We start from the raw sequence: 19,719 nt of genomic DNA on the forward strand, positions 1-19,719 counted from the left end.
GCCTGCTTAGCACTTACCAAGTAAATATTGTATGTGATGAGTTCACAATGAAGTTTAATTCAGGCTATGTCTACATTACAAATTACTTCAGTATAACTTATGTCACTCATGGTTATGAATAATCCACCCCCTGAGCAACATAAATGATACTCACCTAAACACCAGTATAGACAGTGCTTGTCCACAGGACAGCTTCTGCCACCAACATAGCTACCACCTCTCACAGAAACAGGAGTTATTAAGCTGACAGGAGAGCACTCACCCATCAACTAAGGGCTTACTTTGGTGTGGAAAAGCCACTCCCCTGAGCAACGTAACTTACACTGGCCTAGTCATCATTGTGGACAGTGCTATGCTGGCGGGAGAAGCTCTCCCACTGACATACCAACTGCCACTCAAGGAAGTGGAGTAATTATACCAACAGGAGAGCTCTCTCCTATCAGAATAGAGCATCTGCGCTAGCAGCACTGCTACATCAGTACAGCTGTGCCGCTGTCACGATTCTAATTTCTAGTGTAGATCCGACGAAGTGGGCATTCACCCACGAAAGCTTATGCTCCAATACATCTGTTAGTCTTAAAGGTGCCACAGGACTCTCTGTTGCTTAGTGTAGATTAGTCCTTAAGAATATCATCATCAGAAGCATTACAGTGTAGACAAGACAGCAAATCACCACAACCGGGGACTCTTCAGCCATACTGCCCTGGTAGTGGTGTTGCTGGCGGGACGGATGAGGGAGCTAGCCCAGCATTATAACACCAATTACCCAGGCACCACAGCAGTTAAGTGGAGGTGGCATGAGGGGCTCCGAGGCCCCGAGAGACGCCCGGTAGGTCAGGGCCCGCCGTGGCGCTGGCAGGGGTTTGTTTATTGCAGTATGTGTGGCCACGCACCGACCCAGGGTCACAGGGCGTTAAAAAAAAAACCGCCCCGTGGCTGCTGCCCCACACCCGCCCGGCCCAGCGGTCCCTCTCCCTACACCCGTCACGCCGGCTGCCACTGCGCCCCGTCCCCGCGCACCGTGTGCGGAGCCGCAGCCTGGAGCGCCTCGGAGCCCGCTGAGGACCCGGCCACGCGCAGGGACCCCACCGGCCGGAAGAATTTACTCAGCACCGACTGTCCGGGACCGCGGGGCTCTCGCCCCCGCGGCATGGTTGGGAACGCAGGAACCAGCAGCGCGCCGCCGAACACAACAGTGACGCAATCACGGCACCACGTGCAGGTTGGAAAAGGGCGGAGTTAGAAGGAAAAGAGGTTGAACTGTTGCCGGGGTGGGGCTCTGGAGAGAGAGGTGATTGGTGATGTCCGGTCACGTGACGCTTTGCAGGAGCGGCGTGCTGTCCTTCCCCTTCTCCCCAAAAGGCAAGCACGGCAGGCCTGTGTCGCTCTGCGCATGTTCAGCGCTCCGAGCTGGACTGTGGCGCGCTAATGCCAAAGTCTGCACGAAGCGGGAGGCTGAACAGACGGGAGGTGACAGCAGAAAGGAAGCGCCATGGTCCGCCCCTTAAACTGCATAGCCGCCGTGTGCCAGAACATGGGCATCGGGAAGAACGGAGACCTCCCTTGGCCCCCACTCAGGTAGTGCGACCCGGGCGAGAGCTGCGCAAACGGACCGCAGTCCTAGCACGCGGTGCCGTCCGTGCCCAGGGGTCGGGTGCCTCTAAAGGGAGCGTGGCGTGCGGGATGTGCAGTCTGCGGGGAGGGGCTGTCGGCGCCGCGAGACAGGACAGAGGCGGCTCGGCGGGACTGCGTGGGGCCTTTCGCCCATGGGTGTCTGAAACCAGACAGGTTAGTAGCAGCGGGACAGGGGCCAGCTGGTGGGCTGCGGCGTCTCCTCCAGGAAACGAGCGTGATGGGTCTCAGGCTCGTTCCCAACAGTGGGCGGGTTCGAGGCACGGCGCTGGATTACTCACTGCCCCGGGACTTGGGTCGCAAAGGTCAGGATTCAGGCATGGCTATACGCTGCCTTCCACTGTTGCTTTCTATGCATCTGTCATAATGCATCCTAGATGAATCGAGGACTTCAGCATGGCACCTCAGGGGCAATAAACTTGCTTACATTTATTTAAAATTCACTTAAATTCTATTTTTATTATCAACAAAAGAAATCCAAACACATTTTTCTGAGTAAACCTACATTGTGATTTTTTTTTTCTTGTTCTATTGATAGGAATGAGTTTAAGTATTTTCAGAGAATGACCACAACAACCACTGTAGAAGGTAATGTTTGTGTTTTCACTTTTTATGCTTCTACTTATTAAAATTAGTTTCTGTGATGTCACTAAATTGAAAAAATTAGTAACTTTCCTGTCTGTATTGCCTTTATTATTTTAGTATAAAATAAATTAATACTTGTATCTTTTCATATTACTGTTTACACTGATCATGTCTACTCTGTGTCTTACATTGAACCAAGTATACTTAACAATTAAGTATGCCTGTCTACTTAGTGCATATGCTTTATTGAGATAAATTTTCATAATGGGTTTTTCTGAGAATGTAATTTGACGGGCAGAGTGAAATTCTAATAATTTGCAAATTACAAAGCATAATTAAGCTATAGAAATAGGTAGTTTTCATCTTGCTTTTACCTACCTGTTAATAAAAGTAGAATTGGAACTATTTAGTTTATTGCAGACTGTAACACTTTATATTCTGAAAAAGTTTGCTTTATTTTCTCTAAATCAAAACGGGGGACTGTTGCTTTTGGGCTTGGGGAAACCAGCACTGAGTGGGGGGATTGCATCATTTATGCAGGTCTGGCATGAAGAGCAGTGGCTGCAGAACTTTGGGATGCAGAAAGCCACCTTCCAGGAACTGTGTGTGGCGCAAGGACACCAAAATGAGAGCCGCCCTCTTGGTGGAGAAGTTCGTGGCAATTGCTGTGTGGAAGTTGGCAACTCCAGACTGCTATTGGTCAGTCGCAAATCAGTTTGGAGTTGGAAAGTTGACCATTGGGGCTGCGTTAACGCAGAGCTATTGACGGCATCCTGCTATGAAGGACTGTGACTCTTGGCAATGTGCATGAAATAGTGAATGGCTTTGTGGCTGTGGGATTCCCTAATTGTGGAGGGGAGATAGATGACACACCTATTCCAATGGACGGGCAGGGATGGTGTCCCTAGCCTCTGTTTGCCAGAAACTGGGAATGAGCGATAGGGAATGGGTCACTTGATTACCTGCTCTGTTCATTCCCTCTGGGGCACCTGACAGTGGCCACTGTTGGCAGACAAGATACTGAGCTAGGTGGACTTTTGGTCTGACCCAGTATGGCTGTTCTTATGTTAAAACTTTAAACTGAATGTTTAAAAATATTCTACATAATATTGGGCTGAATATCAAAACTGCATAATTAAATTATGGCACAGATTTTTTTTTTTATAAATGACTTTTTTAGGGTTTAATTTAAAAAGAGTTCTACTTGATCCCACTACTTTTGTGTGTCATCACATTTAGGAATCTTGGTTCAGATATGACCTTGAATAACCTTGGTTCATCTGGAGTGTGTATGCCAGGACCATATTAAAGATGGCATGTTGTGATTTCTGGAGGGGTTGTGCAAAAATTATATTGCTCTGTGAGCAATGCCAGCTAACTCATTATTAGGAAACTTTCAACCTTCTTAACTGGATAAACCCTAATATTGATATATTAGCATATGTCTTAACATACACTAGACAATTTTATCACAGGTCAGTTGTGTGTTTTTGTATTCCCCATAGATATTGTTTGTGTAGTGCTGGTTCTAAACTGACAATGCTAGTTATGTACATATATAAATTTCTTTAAAAGTGTGATGAATTACACTTACATGGCTAAGTTTTCAAACGTCTGATTTGTCATTAAACTTTACACAGTAAACCACTTATTGCTTTTAAAGTCCTAACCATCTCATTTTGTTTAGTGGTTTGGATTGTATGAACAATTGAATGAGTTACTTTGTAATTTAAATTATCTAATCCACAGGTCCCCAAACTGTGGAATGCGCCCCTGTAGGGGGTTGCGGAGGAATGTTCAGGAGGCACAGCAGGGCATGGGACAGCACCTACTGCGGGAAGGGAGGGAGCGCTACCCAGTCCCAGCCACAGCCCCCTTTCCCCTGTCCACGGCCCCAGCTCCCGAGGGGGGGGAGGGAGCATGACCATCAAAAGTTTGGGGACCACTGATCTAATCCCTTTTTTTCAAAAAAGCTCTTATTTCCATAGCTCATTTTCTCTCTGAGAGACTTCCTTACATCCTTGTAATACACTTCCCTTTATAAGGGCTTGTCTACACAGCTGCTGTGCATCTGGTAAAGCACTGTATGCAAACTACACCAACAGTGTGCATGTGGAAAGCCTGTTCCATTTTTTTTCAATTTGAATTGTCTGTTCATATGGTGATGGCTTTTTGCAAATTGAGGGTGTTGTGCTCTCAGAGGGTATCCCATGGTCTGTTGCTTCATTACAGCATGCATCCTGGGACTGTTTTCACTGTGAGTCAGAATGGCTGCCACCATGGGGCACCCAGAACAGAAGCTAGCAAGTTAACACAATAATAATTAGTAAATTGTAAAGATACACCTCTGCCCCGATAGAACGCTGTCCTAGGGAGCCAAAAAAAATCTTACCGCGTTATAGATGAAACCGTGTTATAGCAAACTTGCTTTGATCCGCCAGAGTGCGCAGCCCCGCCCCGCCAGAGCACTGCTTTACCACATTATATGCTAGTGTTTTAGATGCAGATTAACTCGATTTGAACTAGTGCAAAACTTCCATGTAGTCAAGCCCTATTGAACATCCTAATATCTAATGTTAATTGAGAGGGGTTTCCTTGCTGTAAATCTAACTTAAAGATATTGCAACAAATTTTACCTGATGTTTTCATTCTTGTAAATTTGCCCAACTATGATCATAGAATCATAGACTATCAGAGTTGGAAGGGACCTCAAGAGGTCATCTAGTCCAACCCCCTGCTCAAAGCAGGACCAATTCCCAGCTAAATCATCCCAGCCAGGGCTTTGTCAAGCCGGGCCTTAAAAACCTCCAAGGAAGGAGACTCCTCCACCTCCCTAGGTAACGCATTCCAGTGTTTCACCACCCTCCTAGTGAAATAGTTTTCCTGATATCCAACCTGGACCTCCCCCACTGCAACTTGAGACCATTGCTCCTTGTTCTGTCATCTGCCACCACTGAGAACAGCCAAGCTCCATCCTCTTTGGAACCCCCCTTCAGGTAGTTGAAGGCTGCTATCAAATCCCCCCTCATTCTTCTCTTCTGGAGACTAAACAATCCCAGTTCCCTCAGCCTCTCCTCATAAGTCATGTGCTCCAGACCCCTAATCATTTTTGTTGCCCTCCGCTGGACTCTTTCCAATTTTTCCACATCCTTCTTGTAGTGTGGGGCCCAAAACTGGACACAGTATTCCAGATGAGGCCTCACCAATGTCGAATAATGATGGAATGTTCTTGAACAGTGTTCCTTTTAAAGTTATAAATGCTTCACCACAAGCCTAAATCTACCCCCTTTCATCTCATAGTGCAATAGTTATGCATGACATAATTCAAATACATATTGATATGTATCTTTCTATTTTGTTTTCATTGTTGCAAAGAGAAACCTCAAAGTAAAATGCATGGCTTATTAGATTTCAAAATGAAAGTATTAATTGGTGGGGGGGATGCAGACTAGTTCAAGAGTTTATACAAAATAGCATTATCACTTGTAAGATCTGGGACCCCAGCTACAAAAAGAAAGTTTCCCAATAAGTAGAAGCTTTATCTTTACCAGCATTATTGTGCTTGTGTGTAGCTTCAGTTTACATTTAATTCTATGCATGACTCAGTGCTTTCAAATGTACACTTTAGTTTTACACAGTGCATCATGCAGTGGTGGTGGTCTACTAAGCTAGTACACTAAATGCTGGTGTGAATAGTCTAATTTTTGCCACTAAGGTTTTAAAATGGTGATGTTAAGTTTGACACACAGTCCAGCTTTGTAAAACAGTCCCATTTAGTTTCAGGTTATAGGTGAGTTTGTCTCCTAGCTTGCACTAGCTTTCTGGAAATGATTGCAGTGGAAAAATCGTTTTTCTATAATTTTGTGGGATATAGATCCTACATTTTTAGGGAAAGAGATATTTGAAATGCTTTTAAGTTTAAATATCACATACTGAACATGTTATACCTTGTTTCTAGTGAAAAGAATCAGGGTTCCAGGAAGTTAGGGCCAAATCAAAGCAGCCACGAAGAATCAGGGTTCCAGGAAGTTAGGGCCAAATCAAAGCAGCATACTGCCCTCTTTTGGATAGTATAGATACTCTGTTAATCATAAGTCATACAGTTTTATATTTAAAACTTACATTTTTTGTTTGGCTTTTTAAAAGAGTGCATACCAAGGCCTTGATCCTGCAAACACGTATGTATGTTACTTTATTCACATGAGCAATCACAGGATCCGGGCCTAAGTTTGATCTTTTACTTACATTTAGTCTTGCTAATGTTTAAAACTTGCACTTGAACATATTAACTGTTTAAATAGAATTCAAAGGAGATTGGGGGGGATAAATCCACTAGATGTCACTAAACCACCACCTCTGATTCTGTACTAAGTTGAAACAGTTTTTAAAAGATGTTTTGTATATTACACAGGTAAACAGAATGTGTTGATAATGGGTAAGAGGACCTGGTTCTCAATTCCTGAGAAGAATCGCCCCTTAAAAGACAGAATTAATATAGTGCTTAGCAGAGAGCTCAAGTAAGTACAAATCCTGATGATCTCATAAGTACATGATAATCAGGTTAACTTTGATTACTATTTGTGTAGTGTGTTAGTGTTTCATAACTTAACTTTGGAGTAATACAACTATGAAGTGTCTGTCTTAAACTACCTGGAATCATTTGTAAAATAACATTTCGTGGGGGGGGTAGGATAAACAGAACATGCAGCCTGTCTTTTATATTCCTCATACAAAACAACGTCCGTTAAGTTACCTATCTTGTTGATTTGTATAGAAAATCCTTTTTGTGTTTGCCTGTCTGTCCATCCTAGGATTCTGAGCTTCTTGAGGCAGGGACCACTCCTTCTTGTATGTCTGGAAAGAACTTAGTGTGGTTCTTTAATAAAAGAACTTCTTCTATTGTATATAGGCTTTCATACCACACATCACCATAGTACCGCAAATCATAGAATCATAGAAGATTAGGGTTGGAAGAGACCTCAGGAGATCATCTAAGGAAATAAAAGATAACTCTGCCTGATAACATAATTTTAAAAGTGATAGTTTTGATATTCAATTATGCATATTAAGGAACTTTCTCTGTAGCTATTGGTGGTTCTGAGTGCTAACTTTGTCTTCCTGTTCCAAAAGGTGCTAGCAAAAGTTGAAAGATTCCCCCAATTTTCTTGCGTCTAATGACTAAAATGTATTCAGTGCAAGATATGATCAAACTTCAGACTTAGCTCATTGGTACAAGAACTGAGTAGCATGTCAGTAGCAAAAGTTTGAAAATCTTACTTGGTCCTTAAAGTTGAATAATTTTCCTCCACCTGATCCTGACTTGTTTCATAAATGTATAAATGTGGCTTATTATAGGTGCCGACTTTCTCAGTTCCTGGGTAGTGCTCGACCCCCGCTCCTCCCCCCAGCACCTTCTGCACGCCGCTGAACAGCTGATCAAGAGACGTTCTGGGAGGGTGGGGGAGGCACTGATTCATGGGGCTGCTGGTGGGTGTTGAGCACTCACAATTTTTTTTTTTTTTTTTTTTCTGTCAGTGCTCCAGCCCCAGTGCACCCACGAAGTCAGCACCTATGACTCTCATACTCTTTCCTTCAATCAGCTTTCTGATACTTGTATTAAGATTAGTTCTTCTTCAAGTAATTGCATATGTCCATTCCACCATAGGTCTTTAGTCTGGCCAGTTTTAAATTTCAGTACTGGAGCTACACTTCCATCTCCAGGGTTTAAATCATGTTGTTCATGTAGCAAATTGATGCCAGTGAGTGACCCACACCCCAGCTGCCTGAAATGCTTGAGGAAATCCCATGTGAGTGACGAGTGTCACATCTGCAAAGGATTTAAGACTAACTCAGAGAAGGACAGAGTGTCTTCATATAGAGTCAGCATTCTGTCTATCCTTAGTGCCGTCCTTTTCAGAGTAGGCATCAGATACGTAAGAGTTTGTCCGAGTGCTCTGCCTGAGTTGTCCGTCATTGGAGCTGAGAAAGAGGCACAAGATTTCTAGGGACTTGGTACCTAACTCAGCAAGATCATCAGTACTGAACCCTCCCTAAAGGCAAGAATTCCTGGAGGGACTCTAAGAGGAGGCACTTCCCAGAATACTCTTAATCTAAGAAGAGGAGGTTGTTAACCTGTGCCAGCTCCATTGAGATGGACTCCTGAAGTATTCACTGTAGCTTCTTCAGGCTATCTCCTGGAGAAACTGCAAGCCCAAGAAACTATGCTGGTACGGTTGACACTGGAATGGTACGCAGCTACTAGAGAGCTACTTAACTTCTCAATATTGGTCCCAGTGGGGCAGGAAGGCTTCCAGCTGGGTCTGTTGATTAGGCTTCCAGCCTTCAGGCTTCTGAAGCTTGCAGTGTCCTTGCAATTGACTCTTTCCTTGCCTCATAAAACAGTACTGTCAAGAAGAGGGAAGCCGGCTATGACTTCCCTGGTACTACCATCTCCAGAGTCAGGCGCTCTCTCTCTCTGGTGACAATGAGTTCTGCTCCCCTGTTATCAAAGGTCTGAGTCTTCATACACCATAGGTTGGGTCTTATGTGTCTCAACATAGGTACAGTGTGCATTCTCCATCTGAGACTTATGTGCCATGGGTCTTACAGCAGCCACCTGTCAAGGAGCAATGGCCTGGTTAAAATGGACCCCAGGACCACGTCAGAGGCCTTTCTGGATCCTATGCAGTTTTTCCCCCAACCTGCCAGGTCATCCCTTCATCCACCTCAGTCTATCTCCTTGGGTGCACGATGAGTGCATCAGCACCAGAAACGTCATCTTCCTATAGTTGATACCAGGATTGGTACCGAGCAAGTTCAGCAGTTTCTCCAGCACATGGAAATAGAGCAAATGCTGTCTCAGCATCCATCTGCATACTCTTACTCATGACCAGATGAGGCTGTAGAGGCAATGAGTGACTCTTCCACATCAGAAGATTATAGCACTCACCAGGACTTATTAAAAAAAAAATTGGGCACTACTGATCGATTGAAGCAATTTTGGAGCCAATCAAGGTATTATAACAGACCCCATCTTCCCTCCCCACTCCGTAGCGAAAAAAAGGTGGAGAGGAGCTACTCTGTCCATTCTAAGTGGTTTGAATATCTGTACAGACACACCCCTCCAGGCTCTTTAGTAGTTGCCAGAGCTAATGCATTGGAGAGGCAAGGACACAAGGCATGCACTCCAAAAGGGAAAGATTCAAAGAGGCTAGATCTTTTTGGTTGAAAACTTTATTCTACAGCAGATCTGCAGGTTTGCACTGCAAATCAACAGGAACGTCTAGGTCAGTATGACTTCACCTTGTGGGATAACATATTGAAGTCCTAAAGACCGGTTCCCTGACAACTGCAGACAAGAATTCATTGTGATTATGGACAAGGGCAAACTAGTGGCTAGAACCGCTCTTCAGGCCAGCTTGGCTGCAGCTGACTCTGTGGCTCGAGTCATGGCATCTGCCCTAACTATGAGAAGGTGTTTGCGGCTGCAGTCTTCTGGTCTTCTGCCAGAAGTTCAGCAGCAGCGGCGCCAGAAAGGGGGGCTCCATGGGGCCATGGCCCTCCCACTTTTGAAAGTGGACAGGCCTGGCCCATCCACTTTTTTCACCATAGGCCTGGCTCCCCGCCCCTCCTCAACCCACTGAGGCCCCGCCCCCAAGCTCAGCAGGAAGCAGGAGCCCGACCCAGGTAAGAGGCCCAGGGGACCCAGGCAGCTGAGGGAGCCGTGGACCCTCCACCTGCCTGGGTTGGGGGTGCCTGAGAGCAGCCCCTGTCCCTGACCCCCACCCAGGGCAGATAGAGGGTCCATGGCTTCCCACAGCTGCCCGGACAGTTTTTACAATGGCCCAGCTGCGCTTCTCCTGCTCCCAAGGCCCCGCCCCAGGCCAGGCGGGTCGGGGTAAGAGTCATGCAGGCAGCTGTGGGAAGATGCAGACCCTACATCTGCCTTGGGCAGGGGACATGGGGTGGGAACTGCTCTCAGCCTCCTCCCCACCCCCGCAGGCAGATTGAGGGGGCCCAGGCTCGCTGACCCAGCTCTGGCTTGGTTGGAGGGACAGGGCCTCGGGAAAGAGGAGGAGTAGGGGGTGGGGCCACAGAGGGAGAGAGGCCTCATTTTTACACACACACACACACACACACACACTTTTTTAGGAAGAATTCATCACTCCTTTTCAGCAGACCATCCAAGACCTCCCATATGAAGGACCTTTCCTTTTTTCGGACAAAGCAGTTGATAGGCTCCATAGCCTAAAAGATTCAGAAGTGATGCTGAAGTCATTTGCCAGGCAACCACCACCACCTTCATCTCTTGAAGCAGCTTGTTAGTCCAAACAAGGGTTTTGACATGTTTGTTAAGGACAAACTACCAGGCCCCATAGTGCCATCTGCTCCTGCCACCCTGTTTGCCAATCATTTATCCCACTTCCTAAGGGCTTGGTCCCACATCACTTCAGATCTGAGAATCTTAAGCACGATTGATTTGATCAAAGACTCTACATGCTCTTTTCGCCAATCAAAGAAAGAGCCCACATGTGTGGTGACTCTGTCAGCTTCTTTTCTGTAAGAAGAAACTGGGAGTATGGACTCAAGGAAAGATCCTTCATCTCTGGACTGTCTGCGCTGTTAGAATTCAAAATAAGTGAACAAGAAGACTGAGATCCCCAGAGTTATATTGGGTAGCCCTGAGAGACTTTTTAGAAACTGACAGATTACTACAGCTCTTGGAAGACTTTGACTCACCTGTACATATATTTTACATGATTTAATGTCTCAATAACTCTTTTTTTTCTTAGCTAATAAACCTGTAGTTGGTTTACTACAGAATTGGCCTACCAGTATTGTCTTTGGTGTGAGATCTAGGATGCAACTTTACCTGGGTGAGTCTCTGGTCTCTTGGGACTGGGAATAACCTGGAAGAATTGTGGTTGGTTGGTTTGGGTTTTGGGTTTTTTTTGTTTGTAAGTGACCATTTTTCACATAGTGCAGCTTGCCTGGGTGCCAAGATAGACTGGAGTATCTAAGGGGACTATCTGTGACGCCATCATAAGACTATTGTAGTTCTTTGGGTGTTCACATTTGGTACTGGGTTTGTGAAATCCTAATTATAGAACATACCACCAGTTTGGGATGTCTGCCCTGCTTTTGACAGTCTGCCCTGATATAGGCATTCATGTTGTGATTCACTCCAGACATTGGGACAATGGTTATCCTAGTTTCCATTATTTCTTCACTGGAGCAAGGGGACTAGTACACTGGCCAGGACTTGAAAGACACTTACTTTCATGTAGCGAACCACCAGAAGTCTTTCAGATTCATGTTAAATGGGATCCACTACCAATTTACAGTGCTTCCATTTGGTCTGTTGGGAGCTCCTTGCATTTTTACAAAATGCATGGAAGTGATAGCAGTATTCCTTCAAAAGTCAGGGGTCCACACGTTCCCTTACCTGGACAACTGGCTAGGGAGAAGCCAGTCCAAGTTTCAAGTACTGTCCAGAATAGCCATTATCCAGTCTATTTTTGATGCACTGGGTCTCCTAGTCAATGTAGACAAATCAATTCTGAATCCAGTACGGAGAACAGAATTTATCAGAGCAGTCCTAAGCTCTACAAAGGCCAAAGCTTTTCTACTGCAATCAAGGTTTGAAACACTGTGGAGCTTAGTTCTGGAACTAAAATCACATCCTGTCACTAAAGGATGCAGCTACCTCAGGTTCCTAGGTCCATGCTGCCATGCTATGTAGTGCAGTATGCCAGACTACACCTCAGAAAGCTACAAGGATGGCTAGCTTCAGTGTATTTCCCCAAGCAGTCATCGCTTAGACATAGTGGTTCTAGTACCAATACTAATCTTGTCCTCTCGGGATTGGTGGACAGACCATCTGCAAGTTTGTATGGGGGGGATTCCCTTTGCTCCCCTGCAACCAGCACTTACCTTAGTCACAGATGCATTGTCCCTGGGTTGGGGAGCACACATGGAAGGGGGGGTCCTATTACCCGCAAAAATTCTGTTACTCATACACTCTAGGGGCACCCATCCTTACCCTGTTCCTAGGGTTCAGGGCATAACCTTCTGTGGGTTTGCAGGACCTTTTACCAGTGAAAAAGCCTTTCACAGAAATATCCTTATCCTCTATTTATTAACAATTACCAAGTGGAATACACATGCTAAGCATACAATGCTATGCTCACCACTCCTGATCAGGCAGGCAGACTTTCCCTGTTAGCCAGACAAGGTCAGTCTTGTCTGGATTCTGGTTGCTGCACATCATGTTCGTGCAAAGGATTCTTAGCAGCTTTGATCTTAAGCTGTGTCTTAGAGGTGAGTTCTTCTTCTTCAGGTCTTTCCTTCTTCTTATTCTTCTGTTCCTTCTGCTGGTCTCCTTCTTGGACCCCAGTTTATATAGTGAAACTTGAGTCCTACTTAGCTATACCTTAACCAATCATTTTACTAAAATATTACTAAACAATTCTCTAATCAATCCTAACATATTGTAAAACAATCATACCCTACCACCTTAATTAATTTACACCTAGCAAAATTAATTGTGACCGAAACAATCAAAGAACCAGAGATCATACCAACAAAAAATAGAGAAATAGGGACCATAAAGACAAAACAATAAAGAAATGAGGATTTCATAACCATAACTATTGATAAGTGATGTCTTGCCAGACTGAATGCTATCAAACTAAGTTTTCTTTAACCATTTTAAGATCTGTTTCTTTATCTGGTGATGGTGGGTGCTAGTAGGACAGGATCACCTTAACAGACCGATATTAAATTGTTTTAATGTAACTTGGATGGAATGTGAAGATGAGACTTTCTGCTTCTTGGCTAATGGCTGCTTCTCTCCCAATGTGGCTACAGGAAAAGGCCTTATCCGGACAGTCCCTGCAGACTGAGGGTCTTTGGTTTTTCCAAGACCTGAAGGCTCATATAAACATCAGAGACTTGGGAGTTGTCCATCTTGCCAGCTTGGCCTTTCTTCCGCATTTCAAGGGACAGAGTTGCTGTGTTGTCTGTTAATACTAGCAGATTGTTTTATATGACTAGATAAGGAGGGTATTCTACTCAGTTGTTCCAGGAGGTTATCCTCCAGTGAGAGTTTTACATAGTCGGCTCCATTCACCTCAGAGCTGCTTACCTTCCAGGGGTGCAGAATATGCTCGCAGACCAGATGAGCAGGTCCTTCTCCTGTCACTAAGAGCGGCCATTATGCCTGGACATGGCCAGATCCATTTTCTGACCATAAGTGACTCAGTGAGTGGGCCTGTTTGCAACAGGGACCAGTAGAAATTTCCATCACTTCTGTTCCCCCAGAGGGTGGGGAGGTGTCACAGTCCAGGTTTATTGACAGGTGCATTTCTGCAGCCCTGGAGGAACACCTTACTATATGCCTTCCGTCTAATTCTTTTACTGCCCAAAGTCTTGTCCAAGATCAGACAGGGCCATGCTCACCTTTATAGCACCAGAGTGGCCTTGGCAGCACTAGTTCTTGACCCTGCTAACCTTGTCAGTCAGACCTCCACTGTCTTTTCCATTGGAACCAGACACCACCTCCACCTCAACCTGCAGGCCCTCCACTTGACAGGCTCGATGTTTCATGGCTAAGGCTACGTTTTAGTCACAGGTATTTTTAGTAAAAGTCATGGATAGGTCATGGGCAGTAAACCAAAAGTCACGGCCCATAACCTGGGGAGAGAAGCAGCTGTAGGGGGTGGCCCTGGGGATGCCAGGGCCCAGAGGGAACGCCACAGGTGCTTGGGGGGGCGGGTTGGCAGGGATGGGGCAGGTTCCCTACCCAGCTCCTGAGAAGTGGCAACCTCCAGCTCTTGCTGCCTCCACTCCACCCCAAGCCCTGGTTCTGCAGCTCCCATTGGCTGGGAACTGCAGCCAGTGCCTGTGGGCGGGGGCAGCGCCTGTGGGGCAGCATGTGGCGCTAGGAGCTGAGAAAGGGGAGCCCCCTGTGGTAAGCATCACCCTGCACCCCAATCCCCAGCCCTGAGCCCCCCCACACCCAAATTCCTGCTGCTGGGGGATTAGGGGGTGGGGGGCAAGATTGCCCGAGCAGCAGCCAGTGCGACTGGCCCAGGGGCTGCTCAGGTGGCTCCCAGGCCAGCCGCACAGGCTGCTGCAGAAGTCACGGAGGTCACGGCAAGTCATGGAATCCGTGACAAACCCAGAGCTTTATCCAGGGCTAACACCATTAGAAAAGGCTTGCAAAAAGTACTTCTAAATAATAGAAAGCCTTCAATTAGGACAGGGGTTCCCAAACTTGGTTCGCCGCTTGTTCAGGGTGAGCCAGTTGGAATGCTTCCCTATTCAACTAGGGCACGTGCAGCATCTGCAGCTTTTCTGGCACAAGTTCCTATTCTGGACATTTGCAAAGTAGCAACTTGGTCATCAGTACACACATTTGCTTTTCATTACGTTCTAGCCCACCAGTCCAGGAACAGTAAGATTCAGGCCTTTTGTTCTACAATCACTGTTCAAATAGACTGCAGGTCCACCTCCAGATAAATCTGCTTGTGAGTCACCTACAGTGGAACAAACATTTGTACTCAGTTGAAGAAGAAATGGTTACCTACCTTTCCATAACTGTTGTTCTGTTGAAATGTGTTGCACATGTCCATTTCATGACCCACCTTCCTTCCCATCTCTGTTGAAGTCTGTATGGCAGGCAGAAACTGAGGGAGGAGGAGGGTGTTGTGGACAGCTCCACCCTTTATATTTTATATCTTCATGCAGAGAGCACTCAAGGCACCCTAACAGGTAACGGAAGCGGAGGGGAATCTGTCAGTCATGCGCTGGGCACACACTCACCTGAAGTAGAATGAATGTGTGCAACACATCTCAAAAAACAACTAGTAAGCATTTATTACCCCACATAACATCATTATTCTAGTTCCAACACACGAGAGGACAGCCTAATTGTTGTCCATAATGTTACTTTATATAAGAGAGAGAGGTTAGGGTATTTCCAGGAGTCAGGGAAACTAATTTTATTCCCACTCACCTACGACTCTTCGTAATAAAGGCTACTGGATTGCTTAATGAGATATAGGTGAAGTGCTTGCCTATGCCACCAGTTTAAATCCAGTCCAGGCCAACTATAAAGGACCCCATGCTGCAGTGTGTAATATACAGGCAGATTGCTGGGCTCACATGGAGCCCCATTGAAATCAGTGGGTATCCATATGGGTTCAGCAGTCCATCTTCATACTATATAGGGATTGTGGGATCAGGGTCAAAAGGTGTTACCCTCTGAGATTTATTAATGTCCCATGTCATAAATTTAATTTTAATCCAGTTCTCAGGGAACAGGTATTCAGTGTTTCTCATTCTCGCGTGCATACATCATTATAATTGGCATTAATTGGCCAACTTATTACCCAGGTCTGGGCCTGGAAACTATTTTACTCTCATACCCCTGGAGCTGGCTCCTCTGGAACATTGTTGGTGGGACAGTCATGGTTTGTTCTGCACCTGTTCTGTGGATGACCCCAATATCCAGAGCAATCAATTCAGCACTCTTCATATGTGCATTCTTGAATTCACTTTAACTTCTTATATATGTGTATGTCAAATCTACATGCAGACATTTTGAGCCTTCTCATACTCTCCCTAGTTCCTGCATTTCATCACATTTCTGTAGTTTCTTGACTGCTTGGTAATTTGATTGCTTATGTTACTTTTTGCGAGTTTTCTTTTTCTATTTAGTTTTGTTTCATTTTGGGGAGTAATTGCCTTTAAGGGGAAACATATACTTCCAGTTTCTCAGAACCTTGCTCCATGCTTCTCTTAAGCTACCACACTCCCTAGTGACAAGCAACTCCCCTTTTAACAACAAATGTTAACTTGTAAACATGCATAACCAGAAGCCAATAAATGTAAACATCTTGCAGGTTGGATAATTCTTCATGATTCTTTCTCCACTCTTCCCCATTTTGAGATATTCTATTAATTTATTTCCCTACCCTGCTCAGTAGAGCCAAATAAAAGTAAACTGTAACACATCCAAACACTCTTGAAATTATGCACTTCACATTGTAAACGCTATTCATAGTAAATTGTAGCCAAAATAAAGTAGAAAGGAATCCCACTGGGGAAATGTGTAATGTAGATTAGAGCTTTTCCTAAAGTGATGAGGATGTTCATTCATTTTGCATATAGCAGTCGGTGAAGTTAATTTTTGCAGCTGCTAGAGCCATGCTCTGTTATACTTTTCTGTGCAAAGATTGTTGTTGTTTGCAGGGCAAGGGGGGTTAATTGTTTTCATTACTAAGGAGACAGGAAGTGCATTAAACCAGAATCAGAAACCTTTTTATTTGACCAAAATTGTTAACAGTTCAAGAGACAGGACTGTGTGTTAACGTTTGAGAGAACATGTTGACTTCAGGAAATCTGATAGATAGGCCACCCAAACTATAAAGAGTAGCAGCAGGGAGAAAGTATGTTTTCATCTAATTATAGCTACATTACACTGTGCTGCCCATAACTGGGTTAAGCAATGTCACACATCTGCTCCTAGACCTACAGCATTTAAAAATTTCAGCAATCATCCAAAATTTTAACTTTCTCAAGAGGATACCCTATTCAGTATTGCATCCCCCATCAGCCATTGTATCTGTCTACAAAGAGAGGGCCCAATCATGCTCTTCAACAAAACAAACAAACAAAAGCACCTGGACATACACAAACAACCTTAGTGTGTTGCACGTAATTCTGTTTTGTTTATGGGCATTTCACTAGAACAGTGGCTCTCAACCTTTCCAGACTACTGTACCCCTTTCAGGAGGCTGATTTGTCCTGTGTATTCCCAAGTAACACCTCACTTAATTAGTTGTTTGTTAAAATAAATTGCTGATTTGTAATGCAGAAGATTCTATTCCACTGTATGGTGGGAACTTTTAATTAAACTTCTTATTTAAAAAAAAAAGTCTACCTTGTTGCTAAAGATGGTGTTAAATGTGAAATGTATTTGGACATGTTTATAAACAGAAATTTAGACAAAATATAAAGTAGCTACTTAATTTACACTAACTATCACAAACTTTATTTTTCTAGGGAAACACCAAAAGGAGCACATTATCTCGCCAAAAGTCTGGATGATGCTTTAGTTCTTCTGGACTCACCAGAGTTAAAAAGTAAGATAGACATGGTTTGGATAATCGGAGGCAGTTCCATTTATAAGGTACAGTTGGAACACTAAATTAATACTCTTAAAATGGTATTGTGGGACCATGAGAGGCGGGAACCAGATGGTTCAGCACTTATCTCACGCATATAATAACTTGTTATTGTATTGATCAAGTACTTAGGACTAGCACTGGGGATGCTCAAACCCATATTGGCTGGCTCCAACTGGACAGGCAGCTACTAGCAACAAACTCAAGAGTTAACCTTTTTATACCTTATTTATCAGACCTATGACTATTGCCACTATTTCTCAAATCCTTTCCTTTGCTAAAACTGGTTGGAACCATCTTTGATAATTGGGGCCTCTTCTTTGAAGTCTTTCCTCCTATCTTATCAGCCACATTCCAGGTCCAGTATTTGCAACTGTGTCTGTTTCTTCACCTAAAACAGCAAAGCATTGGTTAAAGTTCACAACTTTTGTAGTCTTATGTATCTTGCTGTTCTGCTGGAATCCACTTTAGATCCAAAGCTCCCAAGTGGAGTGAATAATGTGTCCAACTTACTTGGAGTGCAATAGATTGGATTCTAGTTGCCAGATCACTGTGATTTCCTACCATAACTCAGGAATAATCATGACAAATACCAATGCAGAAATGCCACCCTAACTCAGCTCCAAACACAGATTGCTAGAAAGTTTCAGATCTTGTCAGTGGGTTGCAAAAATAGAAAGTCTTCACATATGGATCCTTCCCACTCTCACTGGGCAAATGATAAAGTTGGGCTGCAGACATCTGTGGTTTCATTCAGTTCTATAGAGATGTGGTGGAACTGCTCACCTGAACTCCTGTGAACACTGGCCGTCATTTCCTGAATTTGTCAGTTGATTGCATCCTAGGAGGGGAATTGCTTTAACTTGACTGGCCGCAGCAGCAGATGCCTACATAAGATTAGTTACATTGACTGCAACCCATATCTCAATGTTCCCTGTTTATGAGGCTTGGCAGCTTTTACTATTCATAATGATACAAAGTCTGATGGTTAGAGGATTTCATATTTACCGGATAGCCACGTATTAAAAAAGGATTTTGCTTTTATGAACCCATAAGCCTTCAGTTGAGGAATTCAGTGGATGGAAGTTTGATCTCCTCTTGGCTCAGTGCTCCCTCTATTCAATGGCTGTATGCACACCCAGAATCCTTTGTCCACTACGCTAGCATACCTTTGAAGCGTGTCAGCTACTGCAATACATTCTGGTGTATGCTTTGGTCTGTGTACCCTGGAGAAGAAGCTGGAAGCACACACAGAACGAGGGGGAAATGGTAGAAAAGGGTGAAGGGCAGAAGGAGGACGGTTGTGACTACTCTGCTGCCTGGAACACTGCAGAGAGCATGCACTGTACCCTAGTTATCTTCTCCGTAAGAGGAAGCTGCAGCTAGCTCCCAGCAGGGCAGGGAGACAAATCAAAGTGTCGGATACCTGGCTGTAGCAAAGTAGCAAATTCTGAGGGGAAAAATGCTGTGCCATATTGGACAAATATCAGTTTCCATATCTGCAGAATTTGCAGAGTTCATAGGGCTTTGACCAGAATGTAACAGCCTAAACCAATACCATAGGTGTGGCTTATCTGCCAATCCTGACAGGCATCACTGCATCAGTTTATGATGTTTTGTTGTTTAAATTCTCATCTTTTGTTTTGTTCTAAACACAATATTTTTAAAATGGAGGAAGTGATAGCCTAGTTGTGACGCCCCTGAAATTTGTTCACGACCCCATTTCGGTTTGCCATGTATGCAGTGAGAATCACTGGTTTAATCAAGCTACAGTGGTTCTCACAATTTGCTCAGCAGATCATTGATTAACCAGTAGACCTAAAGAATAAATGGGAGGAGCTGGTCAAGTTTTTAGGTTGACTAGCTAATAACCATGCAGGTCCTTCAAAGGTTCTAAAGTAGTGTTACTTATTGAAAGAAATGTGACTCCATTTCTTTATAAATTTTATTTAATACATTTAAACCAAAAATAAAATCAAGAAAATATCAAAGTTGTTAATAATAAACTAAATATAAAGCAACGCAGCTATCAAATCAAGGTCAAATCAACAAATTAATCAACATCAAAATGGAATTAAATCATAAAATGAATTAAGTCATCAAAGTAGTTCTAGAAATAATCATTCTTTAAGTTTTAAAGGGGATTCTAAGAAAATTATTATCCATTTGGTTATAAACCCAAACTAAAGAATTTTACCAACTTCAGTCAATCTGTGAGTGGCGGATTAAAAGCTTAATACTGAAACCAGATTAGGTAAAGTCTAAACCACAACTTCAGAGCCAGTTAAGCTTCCTTCTTAGAATTCTATTC

The 19,719-nt window shown here is 44.2% G+C and overlaps 2 protein-coding genes across 3 annotated transcripts in view; one reads left to right on the forward strand and one right to left on the reverse strand.

Moving 5' to 3' along the window:
• Positions 1-1,196, reverse strand: part of MSH3 (mutS homolog 3) — a 200,506-nt gene extending 199,310 nt beyond the window's left edge. The window contains exon 1 of the mRNA XM_054032575.1: positions 1,021-1,196. Coding sequence (XP_053888550.1) covers positions 1,021-1,152 — 132 coding nt within the window. The 5' untranslated portion in view covers positions 1,153-1,196. The remainder of the gene's footprint in view (positions 1-1,020) is intronic.
• Positions 1,197-1,354: 158 nt separating this feature from the next.
• The window catches only part of DHFR (dihydrofolate reductase), a 29,801-nt gene continuing 11,436 nt past the window's right edge, over positions 1,355-19,719 (forward strand). Inside the window, exons 1-4 of one of the 2 annotated variants that reach the window (XM_054033061.1) lie at positions 1,355-1,578; positions 2,171-2,220; positions 6,629-6,734; positions 17,287-17,413. In XM_054033061.1, the coding sequence (XP_053889036.1) occupies positions 1,493-1,578; positions 2,171-2,220; positions 6,629-6,734; positions 17,287-17,413 (369 nt within the window). In that variant the 5' untranslated portion in view covers positions 1,355-1,492. Of the gene's footprint in view, positions 1,579-1,608; positions 1,789-2,170; positions 2,221-6,628; positions 6,735-17,286; positions 17,414-19,719 lie in introns of those variants that run through there. The other variant, XM_054033062.1, reaches the window with a different exon arrangement.

This window comes from Malaclemys terrapin, chromosome 6, assembly GCF_027887155.1.
Source record: "Malaclemys terrapin pileata isolate rMalTer1 chromosome 6, rMalTer1.hap1, whole genome shotgun sequence".
In the NCBI taxonomy this organism is placed as follows: Eukaryota; Metazoa; Chordata; order Testudines; family Emydidae; genus Malaclemys; species Malaclemys terrapin.